The 25601-nt window shown below is 42.5% G+C and overlaps 1 protein-coding gene across 1 annotated transcript; it reads left to right on the top strand.

Annotated features, from left to right (window-relative positions):
- Nucleotides 1–432: 432 nt before the first annotated feature.
- Nucleotides 433–6927, top strand: trhra (thyrotropin-releasing hormone receptor a; the record flags this gene model as incomplete). The annotated part of the gene is made up of 2 exons (XM_080767342.1): nt 433–1248; nt 6502–6927. 2 exons carry the CDS (start codon nt 433–435, stop codon nt 6925–6927), a joined length of 1242 nt encoding a protein of 413 aa, XP_080623468.1.
- Between the last annotated feature and the right edge of the window lie 18674 nt (nt 6928–25601).

Here is a 25601-nt window from a genome sequence, read left to right as displayed (position 1 = left end):
TTGCTTGTTACCATATTGCCAGAAGCACAATTTTAGGCTATAAAAGGAGAGTGTGTTGTGTTGGGGACACTCAGTCATGCTTGCTGTCTGATCAGTGTGGCTGGAACGGAGATTGGTGGTGCAACACTTTTGCTCTCCTCTGAGTCCTCTCTGCAAACTTCGACCAAGAGCAAGGACTGGAATCAGTGGAATACTTATCTATAATACGCCCTTCCTACATGGAATTGGCTACGATAACTTCTCCGTTAAGATGGTTGTTCATAGCCTAAATACAGAGAAAGGTCTTTAGACTAATTATTTTTGCCGTCAATAATTGAAATGAAGTTTTTTGAATTTTATTTCTCTTGGGCTTCTGACACTCGACCAGGCGTTTTCGATGCATTGTCGCGATTTTTGTGCAATGCCATATGATGAAATAGAAAACCACTCATCATGGAAAACATTACCATGGACAACATCACTGCGGAGAACGACACGTTGGTTGGAGGAGACAACCAAACCCTTGGAATTTGGACCGACTACACGGTCGAATACAAAGTGGTCAGCATCTTTCTCGTGTCTCTAATATGTGGAATGGGAATAGTGGGGAACGTCATGGTGATACTGGTGGTTCTCACCACCAAGCACATGCGGACCCCCACCAACTGTTACCTGGTGAGCCTGGCCGTGGCTGACCTCATGGTGTTAACGGCGGCGGGGCTGCCCAACATCACCGAGGCGCTGTACGGACAGTGGCTGTACGGCTACTTCGGATGCCTCGGCATCACCTATTTCCAGTACCTGGGCATCAACGCGTCCTCGTGCTCCATCACCGCGTTCACCATCGAGCGCTACATAGCGATCTGCCACCCGATCAGAGCGCAGTTTCTGTGCACCCTGTCCCGGGCGAAGCGGATTATCGCCGCGGTGTGGACCCTCACGTCAATCTACTGTGTCATGTGGCTGTTCCTCGCGGACACGAAAAAGTTAGTCTATGACAATGTCGTCTTGAACGACTGCGCGTACAAGATATCCAGGAACAATTACTTGCCCATTTATTTCACGGATTTCGCCGTCTTTTACGTGCTGCCCCTCATGCTGGCCACGATTCTGTATGGACTTATTGCCAGAATACTTTTCCTAAACCCACTGCCGTCAGACGCCAAGGGAAAGGGAAACACCAAGAAGTGGAAAAAGGACACGTGCCAAGGCAGCAGGATGATTGGCACATGTTCATCTAGCAGCGCAACCGCTGCCTCGCGTCGACAGGTGGGTTTCTTCTGTCATATTGCGATATGATTGATTGATGACACGCGCGCACGCACACACACACACACACACACACACACACACACACACACACTCTCTCTCGCGCGCTCTGTGCGTAACTGTGCGCATGAGTGTGTATGTATGCATCCGTTAGAGGAGAGCAGATAAGAGTGAGCGAGGGAGACAGACAGCCTCAGACGGTGTGTGTGATGTGTGTGTGTGTGTGTGTGTGTCTGTGTGAATTTAAATTGAATTGAATTGTGTGTGTGTGTGTGTGTGTGTGTGTGTGTGTGTGTGTGTGTGTGTGTGTGTGTGGGTGTGTGTGTGTGTGTGTGTGTGTGTGTGTGTGTGCGCGTGCGTGCGTGCGAATTGAGATTCAAGTGTGTGTGTGTGTGTGTGTGTGTGTGTGTGTGTGTGTGTGTGTGTGTGTGTGTGTGTGTGGGGGGCTATAGAGATTATTTATAAATGCATGCAGCTGCACACAGTATAGGGCACACACACACACACACACACACACACACACACACACACACGTTTGTAAATACAACCTTCTTAAAGTGTTTCGACCCTTAACCACAACACTCTCCAGTTGGCGGGACAGACTCAGCAGTGATGCATGTGCAAAGGCCACCAAATCACCTCTCATCCCGGCTTCCAGCTAATGTCTTCTTGCCTTGTGTGGTCTTGGGGGATTGCAGACACTGAGAGTTCTCTATAGCACTATGGTTTGTTTCCTGCCTAGGGTCCTCCTATACGTTATCACCAGACTATAAGGCTGTGTGGTGTCCATGCGTCTGACCTTGTCCACACTTGGCCTGCCTTAAAGCTGTCAAGGTGGTCTGTTTGAGCCTTCTCTGCGTCTGTGTCACTGTCCTTTGCCGTTGGTTGAATCTGTCCTATAGCGAGTCTCTCTTCCTCCCCTCCTCTCGGGAGACTGAGGGTAATGCTCATTTGTACATTCTGTAGCTTGCTTGGTGCCCTCTTGTGAGTGCTACAACAGGGGTTGCTGGCCCCTGTTACCCTGCCAGTCTTTCCTGGAGGTCAGCTGTCTCTCTAGCATCACGACCTTCCTCGGTTGCCATCCAGACTTTCCTGGAGGTCACTGGTTGCCCAGGGTCTGTAAATACATCAAAGATTAAAGCAATAAGCCACAAGAGGTGTGAGGTTATCGTGTATTTTATAATGGCTGAGAGGCGTGCAGGTGAGACACGAGCGCAGGCAACCTCACGTGGCTTATTGCTGTTCTTGCGGTCCTTCCTCTATCCTTTATAACTCTTATGCTTTGCGGCCATAGAGTATATTCATGTCAGTGGAAGTTGCTCAGTGGCATTTTGAAGCAGCCGGAAGAACCCTCTACTTCCGCATTTGAGGAAGTGCAACCGAGTGCTCAATGTTAAAGCCCAGCTGCACAGGCTTTCAGTTTTCCCTGTCATGAATCCACGGGTCCGCCTGCAGTCCCTCCTCTTACCACTAGGGCCGAGCGCCTCAACGTTGGAGAGCCTCACTGGAGCCACACTTCCTTGTTTTTACTCGGCCAGTCTCTGTGACAAGAATAGGAGGCGCTTGATGTCTTTACAGAAAGCGCCCGGAGACACACATTCACAGTCATATGAGCGTGCTTAGACGCCCGCACGGCGAGGGTTTGTAAGGCAATCAAGTGCTCCCCTTATTCCCCAGTGCAGCTACAGAGCTGTGGGATCAGCTGGGAATGATATAAAGTGATTGAAGGTGTGGATTATCGTGAGATTTACAACGGTAACCAGCCAATCAGAATGAAGTATTGGGACTAACCATTTTAGAATCTGTAATGGATAAAGCCTTGGCCTGGAAGAAAGGGCAGGTGTTCCCTAGACTTGTGTACAGAGAAGATTGTGTGCACATCTCAATGCCTATATTTAGGCCAGGTGCTGGATGTCGGGCATCAAGGCAAACAAACATCAAGGAAGAGAAAGAACATTCGCACACTAGTTTCTAGAGCTCCGAGACTTACTTTATTTAAAGCTCAGAGCGGATGTTCTTTCTCTCCACTAGTCTTGTGTAGCCAGACAACTATTCCACATTCTCTGAATGCTAGAGTCTGGAACTTCAGCTTTATCGCTTACTGATGATATACAGCTTCCGTTGCTCTCTTGTATGATGCAAGCATTTGAAAATTGCGAGAGGCAACACAGTCTGGCAACACTAGGTGGTCCTCATTCTCCTCCTTAAAAGTGTCTCGACCATTAACCACAACACTCTCCAGTTGGCGGGTTAGCAGTGATTGACCAAATCATAATTAATGCTTCCCTTTTAATGCCATGAAAGTGACCCCCCGCCTCCCCCCATTCAAAAATAAATGGGTACCAGAGCTTCTGAGACAACATGTAATAGCAAATTCCATTCAATACACATTAGTTAATCAATTAGCAATCTGGTGTAGGCTACATGGCATGGCAACATTATTGTTTTCCTCCAACATTACATTTAATGCACTTTATAGAGAGAACATATTAAGGAAAATGCTTCATTAGGTTGCCTCAAGATTGGAACATTTTGTTAAAGGGGTATTTCACTTTAAAACACTTCTGAGGTCGGTAACTCTATGCAGGCTTTCATGTGCACCGTACCCCTATGTAAACCCATAACATTTTCAAAACAAATCATAAAAAACGAATGAAACAAGTAATGGCACATTATAACCCAATACTCCTTTAAGCAGACAACTGCAAAAAAGATAATCATATCCATTATCTCAGAGGTTTTCCTTTTTGTTAGAAGCTAAATGTGGCAATTCAATTGGAGTATTGCTGTATAGGATTGGGATGCCACAAGGGTGGCATCCCAGACTAAAACAAGTCATTAGTTAATCAGCCAGTGCCATCTGGTGTACAACATCACTTTATTAAATTCCCATATCTTTTATGCATTCTATTACAGAACATCGTACCCCCCCCCCTCCCCTCTAGAGACAGTTAAAGCCGTCCTTTTTTGATTGAAGACTCCATTTTCACAAATCTTACTAGGAAGTTAAATGCCCTGCTTTTGAGGCAATTACTTGTTTCATTCGTCTTTTATGATTTGTTTATCATTCTACAGTGTAGATAGACAAATCATAAAAGACGAATGAAACAAGTAATTGCCCCCTGTGCAACACTGTGTAGATTATACACAGTGTTGCACAGGGGGATGGGGGGCTATGAGGGTGTGCAATGCATGCAGTGTTTCTATTACTGCCCTGCAGCCCAGCAGTAATTCCTTCTCCAAACCATTTAACCACTTAAACCCTATATACTTCATTGAGTCTCCGAGGGGTCTATCATAGCCCTCCCTCCTTCCCCCCCGGAAATAGCCATTCTACAGGGTAACATCATATCACGTAGCTTGTATGTAGATCCTCTATTTTTGCGTAATGTTTGCCCCAGAATATAGGGCTGCCATGTAGTGTTCAAAATGGTTAACCACTACAAGCCCACAACGTATCGCATCATGACTCTTGTAGATGGGCTATTTCTTGAAACATTTGGAACATTTCCCCCATAATGACATGCCCCAAATAGAGAGGCCAGGGTTAAAGTGGTTAATGCCTAATCTGCCTATATATACAACACAGACCAAACCTTTCCTACAAGCATGATCTTGTCAATTATTTTGAACACGTTGAACAATTATTGTCACAATAAGACGAGTCGGCCAGGAGGTAGGGTAGTGTTGTTGTTTGTTCCACAAACCAAACATTCAGATAGACTGAGGTGTGTGTGTGTGTGTGTGTGTGTGTGTGTGTGTGTGTGTGTGTGTGTGTGTGTGTGTGTGTGTGTGTGTGTGTGTGTGTGTGTGTTGTTTGAATTGAATTGAATTGTGTGTTTGCTTATCAGATCCCTGTGGTGTGGTGTGGGGTGTGGTGGCCCAAGGAGGCTATAGTAGAGGGGGTCTGATTGGACAGTACACCATCAGTTAAACCCAAACCTGTGTGCACATGGATCAAACTGGGCTTTGGCTTGTTCCTCATCCTCCCACAGGAAAGGATCAAAGCCTTGTCTTGTATACAAACATACAAAACAAGCACTTGTTGTGACACACACACACACGCACGCACGCACGCACGCACACACACACACACACACACACACACACACACACACACACACACACACACACACCACATCTACACAAAACACAATTACACGCCTTTCTGCACAATTTCTTTTTACCTGCAAGGTTAATTACATCCTCAGAGTGAAACGACAATACGCATTGTATTGTGTGACAAGTGACAGCGATAACTTGTGGTATTTGTGGAATATGCTAAATCTATACCATTTAAGCCAGTACTCCAAATGTACTGGGGAGGTATTGTAGTCAATGATGGTGCTGTCACTGGCCTTAACCAATCCAATTAGCCTCACATCACTAGAGCTGATCAGATCCCACAACATAAATGTGGATAGGATATAATTACTCTTTAGTTTAAAAACATTATAAAACATTAAAACATTAAGTATAAAACAATGTGGTAATTATGTCTGCAATTAACAAATTAACAAATGCAAGCTAGGTTGAGTTGCGCATATAGATTTACTTCTGTCAGTCCCAAAATTAATTAACAGTCCAGTCATACAAGAGTTGAAATAAAATGAGCAATTGAAGTTCTTCCTGCAGCGCATAGAAGCCTGTTTGAATAAATAAATAAATTCCACAAGGAACTGTTTGGACAAACAAAAATACTCCAAATGTGCCTTTGGCTGCTGAATTATTTACATCCATTTGACATCCAATTGTCTTTTGAATAACTTATAAATTTAATTTAATTTGACTCCACAAAATAATGGAATTTTCTAGCTCAGTGATTACAGAAAGTGTGCATGATCAGAGAGAGAAACACAAATATTATTATAACCAGCTTTTACTCGGGGGACTAACATTGTCAACTTGAATGTCTGAATCGGCTTGTTCAAGAATCAAGATTCTTTACTGTTAGATCTTATATACGAGTATACACTCGTGTAAGATTCTTTGGTTTTGGTTCCTCAATATTGGAGCAGCAAGAATAACAACATCGAATTGTGTAAAGAATAGCAACGTGTGCATAGTCATTAGTCAACAGATCACACATTGAGATGCTTGAAGGTGCTGTGTGCATGCATGGTTCCCACTTCTTTTGCTGTTTTTTAAAACTATGTTTATTGATTTCTCAATTGACAAAAATAGTCATATACCGATACTGTCTTTTTTTTATGGTTCCTGCTTCTAAATATTACCTTCTTTGCATTGTTTCAGGTGACAAAGATGTTGGCTGTGGTAGTGGTCCTCTTCGCGCTGCTCTGGATGCCCTATCGGACCTTGGTGGTGGTGAACTCCTTCTTGGGCAAGGCCTACCTGGACACCTGGTTCCTGCTGTTCTGCCGCCTCTGCATCTACCTGAACAGTGCCATAAACCCTGTCATCTACAACGCCATGTCCCAGAAGTTCCGTGCCGCGTTCAAGAAGCTCTGCCACTGTGGCCCTCAGCGGCTGGAGAAGCCAGCGAGCGTAGCGCTCACCTACAGTGTCATTAAGGACACGTCCAATGGGGAGAGCCCCGACCACTTTACCACGGTGTTGGATGAGCTGTCCACGCCAACCGATCAGTTCTTACCCAGCAGCATCCTGCCGAACACCAAGAATAAGGATGTCTCCCCATCAGGGCGAGCTGAGACAGCTTGAATTGAATGCATTTACACTGAAAGAGATTTTCAGAACGTCAGGTTCTCTCCCACCACGGAGAGTTAGAGAAGGGATTCAAAGTATTAAGCAGACAACTGTAAACATTTCCATAACGATTGTCTCCAAGGAGTTTCTTTATGTTGCTTGAAAGGTTTCCTGTCTGCATTAGACAGAAGCTGAATATGGCATCCAAAAACATGGAGTGCTGCATAAAACAATTTTACTTCACCTGAACCTGAGTAATCAGGGAAAAAGACAGGCAGGCAACCTTTGAATTCATTATGTATGAAAGCTGCATGTTTGATTCTTGCCATCATCACACCCTCCCGCTGTTACCATGATCTCTCCCACAGATCAGTTACACCTTTGATTTCAAACCTTTGATTTCATCACAGCAAAATGCTGCCAGCACCTTTAGAGCACCTTTAGAGTTTATAATAATATATATTTTGGAATTGGGCTTCTGATCTTCAGCCATGGCTACATTTGCACGTCAAGGCAGGCCTGAATGTATTCAGGATTCTGGCATTTTACTTCTTTGGCACTTCAATGTAGTCTCTCCACTCCAGAGGAGTTACTTACAGTAGGCCTAAATGACCACTGATAGCAGCAATGGTCTTTGAAATCCGAAAAGTTAATACAATATTCAGTGTATTTCACATGGACATGAATCCTACAGTGGAAGTAACATCAAAATAATAAAATGTATGTTTATCCGACTACTATGGCCTGTGTGAAATGCCTGTAAAGATCAGCAGCCAATGTATGCTAATTCAAGGGAATGATGCCTGCCCTGCATGTTATCCAAACATTAGATTGTTTGCAAAAAATGATCTGTTATGATAGCAGAAGGCTGTAATTCATTGATAAAGTTTGAGACCACAGAGTGCAATTACGGCTTCTTTGTGGTATACTATCATTGCAGCAAAACCTACAGTGCAATGGTGGACTATATAATGCATACACAATACAGTATACTGTACGTAATACGTATATATGTATATATATGTAACCAGTAAAGACTCCTGAGGGCAAGAAGTCGTAACCCGTGCATGCATCCGCCTGGGTGACAGCAGACTGATGGGCGAGTGCTGGCCCTTTGGAATGGGGGGGGGGTCAGATATCTGCCTGGGTGACAGCAGACTGCTGGGCGAGTGCTGGCCCTTTGGAATAGGGGGGTCAGATCAACATATCTGCCTGGGTGACAGCAGACTGCTGGGCGAGCGCTGGCACTTTGGCATGGGGGGATAAGATCTTAATTTCCGAGCCTGTTGAGAACTCTAGTTTTCGCCGGCTGTCGGGCCGGGCTGCACTAATAACTTTAGGGCAGGCCCGTCTAGAGTTTAAATGGACAGGTATCAGTCAAAAGGGAGACATTGAGGAGGAAGGATGGATGGGGAAGGATCAACATACTGTAATATGGAATGTCAGAACAGGTTAACTCCATATATGGAGATCTAAGGGTTTCAGATGTAGAGTTGCTGGCCAATATTGATGACATGAGGGATCTCCATCCCTGATGATGTCACATGCTCCATCCCTGATGATGTCACGTGCTCTCTCACCCCGACCAACCAACACGCTGACGGGAAATGCACGATTCTATAGTTAACTGAGACCTTTGGTCGCAATAAAGCAAGCCCACAAAATCACACAAGTCACGTAGGAATATTCTGAAAAATGAAAACAGATTATTTCCCTGTCTATATGCTGTAAAATTGCTTGAAAGTGATAGTGTAAAATCGATGTTTTCAAGTGTTAAAGTGTTGTGTGCCAGTGGGTTGTTATGTATTTTTCTACCATTTCACCTTGTAAGCCATTATGCTCCTCAAGGTAATAGAATTGTTACTTTGTAGTATCAAATCCCTCTCAGATGTGTTCTCGGAAGTGTTTTGTTGATTTTCTTCCTTTTGTTCTCATTTTCCACTATAGGCTAGAGTCTAGACAGTAAAATGTTTTCCTTTTAGGGGAAGAAACTAAGAAACAGGATGTTTTTCTCTCCAGCCCGTAGCCAGTTTGCAGCATGACCAAAAGCTATTGTGACATTTACAAATGACTTAATCTAAAGCATATTTTTTTTATAATGTCGCGGATTAGATAAAGGGACGGCAGTGGCTCAGGAGGTCGAGCGGCCATCATGAAAAACGGAGGTTCCATGTTCGATTCCCGACTCTTCCTGGCTATATGTATCAAAGTGTCCTTGAGCAAGACACTGAACCCCTAACTGCTCCAGGTGAGCAGGTTGGAGCCATGCAGCGTGGTTTCCTCCGCCATCGGTGTGTGATTCGGTCAATGTGTAAATAAAGCGCTTCGGAGAAAAGAATTATATACATGCAGTCCATTTACCATTTTTGTGAAAGTCGTTTTCCCTTTCTCTATTTAAGGCAGAATTAATTAATTCTGCTCGACCACAATGTTGTTCTTGCTGTTTGATGGATACGTTTTGTATTTTGTATTGTGATTTGTCTATAATAAACTACAATGTGGAACAACTAATTGTGCAGCTCTGTCAATATAGTTGGCCCATGTTATGCCTAATTAATGAATGCTCCGTCGTATGGCAGTGTAGCGCGCCAACAAAAATAGATCAAGCTCAGAATGTGACGCATCCCTGATGCATTGTGAGCTTGCAAATCTTCTACAGTATGCTCCTATACTGTAGTGTAGATAGAGCATTGGATCAGGGGTTCTCAACGTTTTTGGCCGGAAATGCTTTGGCAATGACCCCCGCCACCTCCCGACCCCCATTATAAATTGACTGCTACAATAACCTTAATAATAGAGACAAATAAATACTGAAACCAGATATAATCATTAGGTGTATGCATGTAGGCTACTGTGTACTATGTAAACTCTTCATTTCCATTTTCCAGCCAAATGGACCCCCCAAAATAATTTGGCGACCCCCCACGGGTTGAGAACCCCTGCATTAGATGAGCTTTTTCTGCTTCCATTGCTGTCCACCCGTGGCTGATCGTGTATCATTGGGAGCTGCGATGAAAACGACATCATCTAAAGCCTCTATAATGAATCACACACAGCCTGGGCCAGAGTTGAGCTATGACAATATTGAGGACATCAATCTGAAGGACACATTCCTTGCTTCAGCAGTCTCCCCATCACTAGTATACACGAATGGGGGGGGCTGTAACACGTACATTAATCTCTTAGGGGCAGTGAGGCGATCTGACCCTAACCAAACAACACAGCCACGCATGCAGACACACACACACAGGCTTATAGGTGAAATATTCAAGTTTTGTATGTGTTCCAGGCCTGGATAACATAATTGAAAAAAGTGGACAACTAAAGAAAAGGCAACTCAAACAAACATAACTTAAACAGAGAGTCACAGGTGTCAACATCTCCCCATGGCAGCCTACTCTCAACTGAACCATTTCCCCTTTATATAGACTACTGACTCCACCCCATGGTTAGGTAAACAGCGAATCACAATGTACTAGCAATCCACCCAAGCTGCTCCCCATAATGCAGCTCTTCAGGCACCACAACCCACCACACCGGCTTCAATCAAGGCAGCTTCCCAATAACAGCATCTGCATAGAACATTTTAGATTCATGTCACAGCAGAATGTGTACCTTCAGTGAGACTGAGAATCCTCATAAATAAATACCATAAATGCATGTATATTGTTGAACATCATGATTAAAGTAAATGTGTATATTGTTGAACGTCATAAATGACTGTCACACACACACACACGCACGCACGCACGCACGCACACACACGCACACACGCACACGCACACGCCCATGCCATATAGCTAATAGGCCTATTAATTCACTTCAATACTCCACTATATGTGCAGGTATTCGAGCCTCAATTCTTACTGGGAAAAATAATTAAAACCAGTGTTTGGCAAATTAAGCTACATGTAGCTGACACTGCTGACCCAACACTGCAGACACACACACACACACACACACACACACACACACACACACACATACACACATACATACACACACACGCGCACACAGTACATTCTTACTGTAATTGATAGTTCTATTAAAATATATACTGTGGCAGTGCCATATCAGCAATCTGAACTGACTTGATGGAATACATTTCATGGCCAAAATGACATACAGTAGCTATATAATGTCCCTGGAACATATTAATTAACTATTGGTGTGGCAGCAGATCTTCTAGTGTGCATTCTTCTCCTACTGTATAGTATACTATACCATCTCAAGTATAAGAAGCCCTCGTATGACTATACATTAGGCTTCATTGTCAGAGTGTCCAGGCTGAGACACATCTTATAATGTGTAACATTTTAATAAAATGCAACATGGCAGAAAACTTGCAACATGGCAGAAAAAGTTTGTACAAAACAGGCCACTTCTGCACACTTTCTTAGCATCTTACAGATTCCGATTTCCAAAATTGGAACACAAAAAATGTAGAGGTTCCGCTCTGGCCTCCAGGGAGAGTGTGTGGAAAGTTACACTGATCGGTCCAAAGATGCCAGAGATTAGCTGGTAGATGGACGGACGGACGGACGGACGGACGGACGGACGTACAGTACAGGGGCGTAAACATAGTCTCCAGCCACGGCATTCGACCTGTCGGTGTCAGGATTCAGGAAGGAGACAATTGAATTATCAAATCACAACCCAAGGCCACGGAATTGTAATGTCATTAGATTTCTAACTCAATACTGTAAGTAAGTTGTTGGTCGAAGGTGTCAACAGGATAAATTATTGATGAACACATTAGTCCGATACAATACAAAACAAAACTATTCATCATAGAAGGATGAGACCAGACCAGGTTGCATTTGAAAGTTTTTCTCAAGCCATTTCACTTCCCTGCATTACTAGATGAAATACAATACCTATAATTATGTAAATGCTGCCCTTTTTATATGCCACTGCCTGCTTTCTTGCCCTACTTTATATTGCTAGGCCTATATTTCACAAAACGCTGATCATTTTGCATTCATTGTGAGGATAAAGGACAAAAATGATGTTCATCTCAGCAAGCTGTGGTCAGCAAAATACAAGCAAGTTTAGGCAAGCAGAGGGCGGGGAGATGAGGTGCTGTTACTGCTGTATATTGTATATTCAATTAGTCATACAGTATTCCAGCACATCTCTTAGATAATGAAAGAATTATATGCCCATGTCTCACTTCATTTACATCAGGTCTGGTGTCATAGCTGGACAATATTATGTTTATTAAATAATAGGCCTATAACAAGGGGAACTAAAGAGGAACTGCAGTACTGAACACAACTATACGGATCCTATGGCGTGTGGAGTCAGTAAGTCAGTAAGTGTGGTGTATGGATGTGTGATACATGGTGTGGTGCATGTGTGGATGGAAAGGATAATCAAACATAACTGAAAGGAGGCATGGAGGCTAAATCAGGGAGTGGAGGCAGTAGGCCTGGAGCACACTGATCAACAGCAAGCTTTGCTGCAACACCCAGCCTGTCTCCAGAAAGAAAAGGGATATTTGCGCTTGAATTGAGGCAGCATTCGACAGACCATGACATATAATCATTACTTTAAAATGAGCTATTGAGCCACTGTATGCATATCAGGCTCTGAACTTTCTCAAGGCTTCCTTCCAAACATATAGTATTCCACCGAATCCACCCTGACCTAAGACTGGTGCATGTTTTCCGTTCTAGCAAACTAATGCTTTATTTTTGTGATACAATTGTGAGTGACTAGCTTATTTGGCTATTGGGTCATAACAAAGACTCAACAAAGACACATTTTGACCCAGTGCCTCCCTGCTTGGCACTCAGCATCAAGGGTTGAATTGGGGTAAGTCCCTGCGACATACTAGCGTCATGTCCAGGGGTGTACTAGTACATCATGCTGCCTCACGGCAAGGCCCCTATCGGCCTCATGGCTCAGCAAGGCTTACTTATAATATTGGCTTATAATCAGAGTCAACACCTCATGAATGAGCAAGGACACACTTATATATACAGGCTATACACAAGGAGGTGTATAGCCTCACTGTAACATAACATAAAAATAACTCTCAATATTCGATAGTAGAAATTGTCAGTCACCCTCCAGTTCACCCTTACCCTTACAAGCTATTTCTGGCCTAAAGTGACACTATACAAAAATCTTGCCACTTTAGGTCACCCAGAGGTATTGCAACACAGACAGACAGACACCACTTTGAAAGGTTTTCCCATGTGTTTTTGGTGAATGGCACCATGCCTCTTGGGGCTGTGACAAGGTCCTCTCCCTGGGGAAGAGAGCCCTGGATAATTTTGTCAGTTTTTATTGGGGGGGGGGGGGGGGGGCTGAACTGTCCAAGAGGCTGCTGTTTCAAAACCTATGCGCAAAATAACACTTTTATGCAATATCCAGATAGCACGGTTCAACCTCAACTTCAACCGTAAGTTAGCCTACTCCCTGAAAACATAAAACTCAAATTACCCGATATATCACTCGATATATTGGGTCTCAGTAATTAGGAGCAGAAGGATGGCCTTTATGAAAATTGTGTCAGTGGTCAGTGACAATACATTACAAAGTAATCAACCCCATTCTAGAGTCTGTGTCATCGGGTTTAGTCTGTTCAAACAATATTTAAAATGAGTTAATAGATAGAACACACACACACACACACACACACACACACACACACCAGTGCAGTGCGTCTGTCCCATAGACTGTCTGGCCCTCATTTATCAATCGAGTGTAAAATCTGCCACAGATTCGAGTGCAGGTTTCGTAGTACACCCACGTCGCCACGGCATTTATAAAGTGATCGCAAACAGCTGATCCTTCCTTAATTTCGTTCTGACGTTAATAAATGTGACGGCTGAAATCTATCTGGCACGCCCTATGAAATCAAGCCTCGCCCTCGTTTTTGCGACTGAACACATGTTTACGACCTGTGGGAACCATGGAAACCATGGAAAAAAGGTTTCTCCCGTGCCTTGCCCGCCTCACGCACCTCTCTCACACACACACACACACACACACACACACACGCAGAAGCACACGCAACTTGCAAGCCCACTGGTGTCTTGTTAAATAAAGAACGAACACCTGCATGAATTAAATAAAGTTGTAGGCCTACCCTGTCTGTTTTCCTCTCACCTCGCTTGCTTTGCTGCCATGTCCACGCATGCACGCATATACATGACACATCGACATCGCATCGCCATGAATGGAATTAGTTTGTAGGCTGGCCTATATTAATTTTACCCATTCGTGCGCAGTGCACGGCGAAGGCGTGATACTGCGCACTGCTGTGATATTAAAGTCCTGTGGGTGACATGCCTGCATGAGAGATAGGCTATCATGTCGTCAAGGCAGCTCACAATCAACGTTTATGTAGTGATTTGATCATTGATGAACGAATCATAAACATATGGATGAAGGCTTGCCGCTTGCGCTGGTATGTGTTGGCGACGCACGCCGCGGTCCCGTCCTCCCGACCCCCGAAAATGATCTCGCTTTTATCTGAACTGTCAAAACTGTCTAAGCACTTATAAATGGTGAATGATTAAGCCCCTTACGCCTATAGCCTGCTAGTACTTACTACAAATAGGCAAGCTGTATTGTATGCTTGTCATTGTCACTTGGAAATAAAGGCGTGCAGTCCATTCATGCCTTTAAAAAAATAATAATATCATAATCGCATATGCCGCATCACCGCGTCCGCATGCGCTCCAAAATCATCTCACAAGTGCGCTCGCATAACAAGTGTTTGATTAAGCACAAACTAATACATTGTAAACATGTTATATTGTTTTTAATTGCGCGATTTTAATTACTTGTAAAGTTGGAAATCTCTCTTTTGTTTTTTACATACACATACCGTTTTATATTAACATTTTAGGAGTGAAAACATATGTTTAGATGCCTGTGACAGTGTCAGCAGTTCAGACAATGCTGCTCCGCTTGTGTAAGAAAAGAAAAAAATGCGTACGCCAGCTGAGGAGCAAACGTGGATTTTGCACGTTGTCACGTTCAATTTCAAGCGTTGGCGGAAATGGTAAATGTCAAAAATGTCGGCAATTTCGGCGTGCACCCATATTTTGGCGTACGCACGGTTGATAAATGAGGGCCATAGCCTCTCGGCGAGATCCGTTTGCTTGATACTAGGCAGGCGTCTTGTTATTGCGCGCAATGCGCGTGACGCAGGCGCACTGTTGTCAAAACAGGCGCGAGCGGATCCGCTCCCAGAGTGGAGCAGGTGTCTAATTTGTTATGATTGGCGACATGAGTCATGTTGATTTAATTTTACATTAAAAGCGTAGGCTATATTTTAAGGACGAAAACAAACAAAACAGAGCCTAGCTTACTTTAATTCAAACTCATTTTAGCAATTATAAGTCACTCGAAGTCAGTCATATGACGACTATAGACAATTTGTTTTATATAAGATATTACCGAGAGGAACAGTCAGTTACTGCCCCCATACCACGTCTTCTTCTCACTCAGAGCCTCGAGGGACCTTATAAAGACAAGGGAGAATTAAGGGACATGTCTGTCACGGGCCGGCCTCACTCACTGCCGCAGTCAGGTAGAAATATAATTTATATGTAATGTAATGTACCGTGTTGGTGTTTGTTTATTCTTAAAAGGTGCAAAGCCTCTGTGCTTCGTAGACCAACAACTCATCATATGCGGATACATTAAAATGTCCTCCTGCTATTACAGTCGTTCAGGGAATTGTCTATATGTTTACCTTTGGAAAAGATTGCATAATATTATAATATATTATATAAGGACAAACAAGAAGTGTTTCAGGAGGTGTGGGGCCGTTTTATTAGATACATAAAGAACAATAATTTGTCACATTTAATGGACGGAGCTGAAGAGGAGTATAGTGCTGTTGTGTCGTTGTTTTTTTGTTTAGTTTTTTTGGTTATTGTTGTTTTGCTTTCTTTATATTAGTAATTGTATTGTCTTGTAATGTTCATTGTTGTTTTCTGTATGTTTGTATTGCCATTTGTGTGTAAAAAAGGAAAATAAATACATTGTTAAAAAAAAAACTCCTCCTGCAAGTCCTGTCACAGTCAGTCTCAGGTAGGCAGGCAGGCAGGCTACTGTATAATATTTGTGCGTGTGTTTTAAAATGTCCAGAGGCTCAACCTACAATGTTGGCGTGGAGAATAAAGGCCTGTAGGCCTACTGGAGGCTGGAGCACCACCTGGTTCACTGGTTGTGGGAGAACCCTGCCTTTGCATGCAGTCTGCTGGTCTGAAGACAGAGAGGAGGGCTTTGACAAGATGTTTTGACCAATGCTGAAGGATGACGCAGTGATTGAATTCAACCTTCAGCTACTAATGGTGAGTCAGTCTTGTTTATAATCTATTAATCTAGACGAATACCGGATGACTCGCCCCGGTGCTTGCCCGTTTTTCCTCCCAGAATTGTCACCAGTGAGGGGGATAACTTTGTAATATGCTATTGGCTGTTTGTATTCTTTTTGGAAAAATATAAAAAGATACTCCTGTATTATTTTACTTATATTGACGGGTAGTGGGAAAATGGGAAAAGTGCATATAAATAAGGCCCAGGCAGTCCTTCTTGCAGAGATGTTCTTTTATTCACTCAAAACAGAACTATTTACATGTAATACTGGACAGATGGCCCTCGCTCCTTCCACCTCCACAGTCCTGCTTTGACTGCCAGGCAGTGGGAGGCCTCCCTACCTATAAAGGCTAAGCCCCTCCCACTGGAACATACCACCCTGAATTGATTCCACAATTTATACCAGTATTTCCTAATGTCCAGGGACAACACATGATAATACATCACTTATTCAATCACTTAACCATATCAAGAACAACAAGAAAACAGGGTACTGCCATAATGCCAAACCCTCATACTGTTGGTATGTGCCCCACACCCCACAGCTGATGGTTGCTCCCTACCATGGAGACAACAAGCAATTAGCAATCAACCCAAAAACATACACATCCCAAAATAATATAAATCTCTGCAACATACACCATACATAATAATTCACCCATTTGTGTCCCGACCCTCCTGTTACATTAGAAATAACTTAATACAGGTCGGACTCGTACAATAACTCCTCAGTGGCAGGGTGAACTGCCACAAAGGTTTTGCACAGTCAAATGGTACCTCGTCAGATAATCCTGCACATAGCCTACAACAACTTCTGTGAACAGACTTCAATGTAGTAGCTTTTCATAAATTGTATTTGTACTTAGGCTGTCTGCTGTCATGAAAGTTTATAGTTAGAGAAATTCAAAGTCCAGCCGTCTGCAGCTGTCCAGCCTCTCCCACCCCTCACTGGGGATAATTCTGGGAGGAAAACAGAAACGGGGCGAGTCATCTTGTTACCATCTAGACCATGCACGCACGCGACAGACGCACGCGCACACACACACACACGCACACACATGCACACTCAATCATTCATTGCTGGCTTAATGGGTGGCTGCCGTGCCATGATCACTTTGGAGTCCTGTACCACTCGCTGTAGTGGATGATGTTGCCTGAAACTGACTGTTTTAAGGCCTTTGCTTGTTGAATTGCTGCTTATTGTTGAAATTGTGATATGTGTTGCTCGGTGCTCATGCTACACTTAAACCTGACTTGCTTTGCAGTTGTTTAGTGGGAAGTTAAAGTAACATAATGTGAGTCCTGTACCACTCGCCGTAGTGGATGATGTTGCCTCTTGATGGAACTGTATGTGATGCCAATTGCCAAGCCATAGAACAGGGGTGGGCAACTTTGACCATGGAGAGGGGCCACTATATTTCCACACTCACCCCAGAGGGCCACATTGCTGTCGTATAGCAAAAATAGCAGATCTACAAGCTCAAAACGCGTCGCGCTGCGGCACGTTTTGAGCTTGTAGATCTTGAATTATTCTTTGCTATTTTTTAATTGGAATCCTGAAAATTAACATTTTTATGTAATTTCAAATGCCTTTCATTATACTTGTGTTGAGCATTGAGGCTTGAGCTACTAATTTAGACTGAAGTAATTAAAGCGGGTCATGTTTGCATGTTGTGGAGTTGTAACAGCTGAAATCAATATTATATCAGTATTCTGATATGAACCTGAGCCCTGAGGGCCACATTAACCCATTGACGCCTGGTGTAACGTATACGTTGTTCTACCCTTGATGCCGGCCGTGCTCTCTGTGTCTCATCAGCTATTGCTATACATGTAGCAACATAACTATTTAAAAAGAAAAACATCAGAATTTGAAGGTTTTCAGAAACCTTAGGTCAGGCCCTAGAAGGCGTTCCCAGATTTGGCCTCAGGCATCAATGGGTTAAGTGAAGGTGGGGGCCACATGTGGCCCCTGGGCCGCCAGTTGCCCACCCCTGCCGTAGAATATGATTCTATTTCATGCTGCCCAACATGGATGTAGATCTATATGTCTGACTTTGTGTCATCCTTGCCTGTTTTAAGGCCTTTGCTTGTTGAATTGCGGCTTGTTGTTGAAATTGTGATATGTGTTGCTCGGTGCTGCTACACTTAAACCTGACTTGCTTTGCAGTTGTTTAGTGGGAAGTTTGTCTCTTGATTTGTCTCTCTACTGCACAGGGAATCAATTCCCCAAAGAAAGAATTCAGAAGTTAGAAAATCTATTCTCAGTTTCCCACACATATACTTATCACCTCTGAATTGATTTTTATTAAACTCAACAGGGTCTAATAATGGCACGGCATGCAATCTGTATCAAGTCAGCATGAGGTGATCTGTGATTAGCATAGCAGCACCTGAGCTGTGTGGTTTACTGTGATTGGTCTATACTTTTGTCAGTGGGAACCGTGACACATGTAGCATGCCCATTTGCCACACCGTAAAAAGGTCAACCTTTCTCAATTGCCATCTCAACCTTGACAGGGGGGCGACAGGGCCTTCGCAGTGGCCGCCCCCTCATTGTGGAACGCGTATATCTAGTCTACGTCAGAGCATAGACTCACTCAGACTCACTGAAAAGGGACTTTTGAGGTTACAGAAAAGGTAATAAAAAAAAACATCCATTGAACAAAAAAAAAGGTTAACAAAAAACAGGTTTACTTTAAGTGACATAAAAGTTCTCAGACCTAGAACAATGGTGTGTTGCCCACAGCAACTAAATCAGCATCAGACGGTCATCAGTACATTTCCCAAAAGGTAATGCATGTATTTATTGCAATCCTTTTTTTTGTCAAATATGTTTTTATTGAACAGTTAAATTATTACAAACATTATAATATGAAATACTTTTTTTTGAAACAAAATGAAAGAAAAAATAAAGACAAAAAAGATAAAGAAATCCCTTAACCCTCCCACCCATACTGCTCAGTGACATTGCATACTATATAATAAGATGATAGAAAGCTCAAGGAAAACATCTGAAAAGAAAATGGCGTACAGTCAACCATATCAATGGTATCCTGTCTATTAATCGTTTCTACTCAGGTAATGGACAAGGGGTAGCCAAATCTTATCAAACTGTCTCTCCCTGTTTCTCAGGAAATACCTTATTCTCTCAAGATGAAGTGTACTAGTCATTTCATTTAACCAGTGCTTAAATGTAGGAGCCTCTTCCTTCTTCCAGTGTGTCAGAATTAGTTTTTTCGCTGTAATCAGACCATATGAGAAGAGTTGTTTCTGTGCTTTCGTCAACATAGTATTTATTGCAATCCTGACCAAAGTTGTATTTGTAATTTGTACTATTGAATACTTAAGTACTTTTAAAAGCATGTACTTTTGAATACTTTTTTTTTTTTTTTTAAGCAAGTACTCCAGTAGCTCAAGTGCAAGTTTGACAGAGCTACCTTTGCTTGTAATAAAATTAATATGTGACCAGGAGTATCTATACTTTGACTTAAGTACTGGTCCACTCACTCCACACCAATGAGGAAGTGGCAAGTCATTCTTCCCTGTCACAGTGCCTATATACTTCAAGACTCTCACATACAAAGCATGTGTGTTCCTCTGCTGGTACTCCAGATTCTATGCCTTACATGTGAAAAATGACATCTGGATGTGCATTGAGTTCCAGGTGCATTTAACCCTACAGCATCTATACTAGCAAGGCTGTATACATAGTTTAAATGTCGGACTATTGATCTACTACTATATGAACAAAGTGTCTGTGATTTGCCAAACATCGGTGCCATCAATTCATCTTAGTGTTCAAAGTGGTACGATTTGTCACACACAGAGAAATTTGTTCTCCGCATTTGACCCATCTCTTGGAGCGGTGAGTCACTGTGATTCATCCCAAAATAATTTAATTAAATATTCTATTGTAGGCAAGAAGAAGGTCAGAGAATCAAAACGGTTGTGTGTTGTAACAGTACACGTGACATAATTAATACTTTAGTTTGCAGCATTTTAAACAGTTCAATATGAGTTTTCCATCGATGGGGGAGACACACACACACACACACACACACACACACACACACACACACACACACACACACACACACACACACACACACACACACACACACACACACACACACACACACACACACACACACACACACACACACACACACACACAAATTTTGGGGTTTAAATCTCCTCCGAATTACTTACACATGATCTAAGGTGTGACTTGAAATTGTAATAGGCTGGCAATATTAGTGGGAGGGGTATATATGTAAGCCACTGCGGCAACCACACTCTTTTTGCGAATTTTCTAGTTGTGATTGTATGGGAAATGCGGGTGGTTGTGTGTGGTGTGTCACGTGTGTGTAGTATCACAACGTGGTTAATTTTCAACCTGCATTCCCTGCATGCCTCTGATGGTAGCCATGTCTCTGCCCTTGCCCTCGGTTTCCCACTATATGACAAGTGGAATGAATGGATGTGTTGCTGAGCAACAACAGCCAGTTGTCCATTCAGCTCAAGTGCATCTGGACCCCATGACCATTTTAGGATCAGAAATGACTATAGGTAGGGCATAGCTGTGGGCGTGGTTTTCTGGCACCACTGAAAAATCTGCCATTCATTTTTCCCCATTGAGATTTACAAAAATATTTATATCAATTATATTAAATATCATATAATTAAAAAACTCTTCACAGAATCAAAGGTCTTATAGTCATGAATCACCAAGATCCTGGATGGCTTAAAATAATTTATATAAATATTTTAAAATTTCTATGGGAAAAATGAATGGCAGATCTTTCAGTGGTGCCAGAAAACCTATACCCTATTCATCAAGACATTTAAATGCATACATGAACCCTTAGCTCACAGGTGAACATTTGACAAAAATAGCAGAACATTCAGCCAAAATATACTGAATGAATGTGATTTAGGATTCATTAGCACTTATTTTAATTTACACATGATACAGATTTGCACTATACTGAATGTACTGTGTGTGATTTCAGACTTTATTATGCTCATTTTATTCTCACATCTTTATTAACCCCGCCAGGAGGCCAGAACGTCCGTCCGTCCGTCCGTCCGTTTGTCTGTCTGTCCGTCCGTCTGTCTGTCCGTCCCTGAACAGTTAATCTGGTGCCGTTAGACCAATCCACGTGAAACTGTGCACTCAGTAGGCCAAGGAAGAACATCTGCCTCAAGTTTTTTTTTTTATCAGCCCAAATGTGCTGACCTCATCACATTTGTGCTGACCTCTTCACATTTGTGATGACGGCTATGGCCGTTTTTAGCCCAACGAATGTTTTTTGTGCAAAACTAATGCTTGGAGGATTCAGAATCATGAAAATCCCCTCGTTTGGCACATTATGAAAATTGAAAATATGAAATGAAAATATGCAAGTTAGCATCCGGCAGTTTGTAGATGCTGCATGGCGACCCATACTCAACATTTCTAACATAAAACGTTAGGGTACATAAAATACTAGGATTCATATTCTGGCAAGTGGACTTTTCTCACAGCAGTGTGTAAACATACTTCATGCATGCAGGTTTCATGCAATACGTGGAAAGGGGCCACGAAGGTTGTATTGTTTGCCTGTAACCTTACTCCTTTGTACACTACACTTACCACCGGCCCAATTGTATTTGATTGACTATAATGTTTTTATTCACGTGAATTGAATTGGACCACATCACACAACGCATGCAGTAGATATACAAAGCTCTAGGTAACTGCAATGCTGAATATTTCAAGGCACATATTTATAAGAAAAAAATGGAACACAGGGCTGGGCTGGTGAAAAGAGATATACAGGTAGGAATAGATCGAGAGCCCCTTTCATATATCGTATGAAAAGACAGCGAGATGAGCATTACCTTGGACAGCTTTCTTTTTTTTTCCACTTAATTTTTATTGAAGGAAGAACAGACAAAAAACAACACAAAACGGAAAGAAAAAGAAAAGAAAAAGACAAAAAGTAAAAGAAAAAAGGCTGCATTTTTCATATTACAACAAACATTCAATGAAATCCTATTGCTGAGAGAAGAGATTCCACTTTTCCCACTTTTTATAGAATTTATCCTCTTGTAGTCTCAGTATGAATGTTAGTTTTTCCATAGAATACAGTTCCTCAATAATGTCCATCCATTGATCTTTCGTTGGTGGGTCCTGTTGGTACCAGCGTCGTGTGATTGCTTTTTTACTTGATGCTAAGAGGATCTTGATTCAATATTTATCATGTATTAGAAACTCTTCAGGGATATTTCCCAACAGTAGAAAAGAAACAGACAGAGGTATCTCAAAACACAGAATGGTCTCCAAGGTGGAGTGGATATCCTGCCAGTATTTCTGAATTTTAGGACAAGACCAGAAAATATGAGCGTGGACAGCTTTCTATACAAGTTCCTTCTATTAGCACTGGGGTAAATCGATATGCTATAGGAACAACATAATAAACCTTGTTATTTCTACAGTATACGGGTAACGGGATGACACCACATAAAACGATAATCCAAGGATACATGGGAGAACATACTCCCGAGCATTATCATAAGAGCACAGACTGACATGTGTTTGCAGATAAACCATACATTTTTTATTTCATCGTTAAAAGATTGTGTTGTATGTTCCTCAGTTTTATCATTCCCTTGACACTGTAGGTGCCCTACAGTCTTCTAGTAGTCACAGCTGGGAAACCAGCTCCGTGCCCTTGCAATGAAGCTTGTAGATCTGTATTTGTGCCGTTTTTGAATTTGAATCCTGAACAGTTTTGGACATAATTGAGGTTTACACATGTTCTCCATGCAATGCAATATGAACAGTAAAGATTTCAACCGACTTTTCTATTCTTTCTTTCTTTCTTTCTCATATTGTCACAAACTGTCCATTACTGGGGTGGTGTCTGTCCCTCACAATCCTTTTTGTCCTACTCAAACACCTGCCCTCGTATGCGTCCTACAGGGGACGCATACGAGGGCAGGTGCTCCCTGTGGTGCACGATCGCATCACCTTTCTTACAAGTGGCCCCCCCAGGGCTGCTGGAGTTTGTTTACCAAACAGCCATTGTTGCATGTTGGCTCAATGGGGAATGACTCACCTTTATACTGTATGTGGAATGGTTTATCTGCAAGTCTGTTAGCTCTGGTTTGGTTTGGTTTGGTATATTTATTTAGCATATAGTACAAAAAATAGACAATAACATATCAAAGAAACAAAAATACAATGCAAGGAAAGGAAGAAGCCAGAAGGCTTATATGGAATCCTTTCCTGAAGGAAGAGGTCATTGGTTTAAAAGATTAAAAGTTCATAAAGAACAGTACATAAATCTACAAGTTGTCAAAGGGGGGCAGCTGTGCAGTAAAGAAAATAAAAACACAGACTGCACATGATCTATTGTCAAGTCCTCCATGAAGAGCCGACTGAAGAGCAGCTAGACATAATTAGAACAAAACTGCAACACACACACACACACACACACACACACACACACACACACACACACACACACACACACACACACACACACACACACACACAGAATTAGGAGTGTCCTCTCTGGAACCTCTTCACCCTGACCAGCAGGATAGTCATCTGCACACTTATCAGGGTCCAATCAAAAGGTCAGAGCATGGAGCCGTGCTCAGGTCTGGACATGCTAAATCTCATTTGTCACAACAAACTAATCTTTGAATTGGACTGGAGTGACCATAACATTTACAATTGGTTTTGCTGGGCCCTGAAAGTCGACGATTAGAATAATCTGTCAGAGTCCCCTCAGTTGACTGATTTCTATTGAAGCTGTCTGTCGAAATGAAAACAGAAGGAAGATAGATAGCAGCATTTAGTATTTTGACAGATTCTAGGTTTGATGTTTACCTAGTATCCTAGTTACTATGTAGCACTTACTGGTAATTGTTTTCTTTTCTCTCTGTACATGACCATTTAACATATAATTTGATATATATATATCACTCTGATATTACGAAGTCTGGATAAGAGTGTCTGCTAAATGCCTAAAATGTAGATTGTAAATTGTAAAGAAATGAAGGCTGGATTAAAAGCAGTATTTTGGCTTATGTAAATACCATGCAGTTGCGATAGATCATCACCTTAATAAATAAAACAAATTGAATTGTCATTTCAGTACCACATCTGATTATTCAACGCCAGGCACAGCCCTATAGCAACTATACTAGGGTCAACTACTGTATGAGGAAACGGCTTATAGGCATGTAGATGTCTGGGGGGTGGCATGGCATCTCATTTACTGTAAAACAAATAGACGCATTGATACACCTTGTTATAATCTGATCGCCCATGGCTGTGTACTTGTACGTGAGTACACAATGTACTTGATATGTATTGTGTACTGCCTGAACTGTATAGCATACTTTATAGTTTATAGACTAGTTAGCTACGGGAGACATCTCAGACAGCAAGGTCAGCTTGTGTTGTTGTCACGTCATTGGGATCCAGCTCTATATTATGTTCCTGTGTGTGTGTGTGTGTGTGTGTGTGTGTGTGTGTGTGTGTGTGTGTGTGTGTGTGTGTGTGTGTGTGTGTGTGATAAATTTAGTGAACCTTTAGCGTGATACTGTCTCGTGTCACGTTACTGTTCTCCCGGGCCCGCCGCTGCAGTCGCCGTACCAAAGGTATACTTCAACCGGATTGTCACACACCACCCAGCCGGCACTGGGTGACTATACTTGTCTGTCAAACCAGACGAGGGTCCAGTACGTTTACAACACACCTATTTGTCTGGGACAGGTCAGACAAAAAAAGAAACATTGATTGATGTCCAATTGCAATTACATGATGTGAGAGTGGTTTGTTGATTGCAAGAGAGGTTTGTTTTTCCTATAGAAGTGTGTCTCACATCATCCAGTCTGGTCTCCCCCCCCCCCCCCCCCCCCCATCTAATCTAATGCATCTAACTGGATTGAAGTGTCAGAGGGACAAAACCATGGGCTAGAGAGGACAGAACAACAGTGGGTTAATTTGTTAGATGTTTCCCTGTCTCTCTCACTCACTCACTTTCTCTCGCTTTTCACTCAATTGATACATTAAAAGAGGAAAATTGGAAAATGAGTATAACATGACCGAGAAGTGGTATAGTGTGGGGCATTGTATAATGCCTTATCTCAGTGACGTGAAAGAACTATAGGGCATGTTGACAAATTAATTCATACGATGATAAGAGCGCCCCTCACTTCACACGGGAGTTTTTAACTCTAAATCCAAATTATAGTGCCTGCTCCTGTGGAAAATGTAAGACCTTGTGTTCCATGAGTGTGCAGTCTGAATGTATGAAAGGAAAATGAAGTGGTACTGAGTT

The sequence above is a fragment of the Protomyctophum bolini genome, assembly GCF_963924005.1.
Source record: "Protomyctophum bolini genome assembly, chromosome: 7".
NCBI lineage: Eukaryota > Metazoa > Chordata > Actinopteri > Myctophiformes > Myctophidae > Protomyctophum > Protomyctophum bolini.
This window is presented reverse-complemented; position numbering and strand designations above follow the sequence as displayed.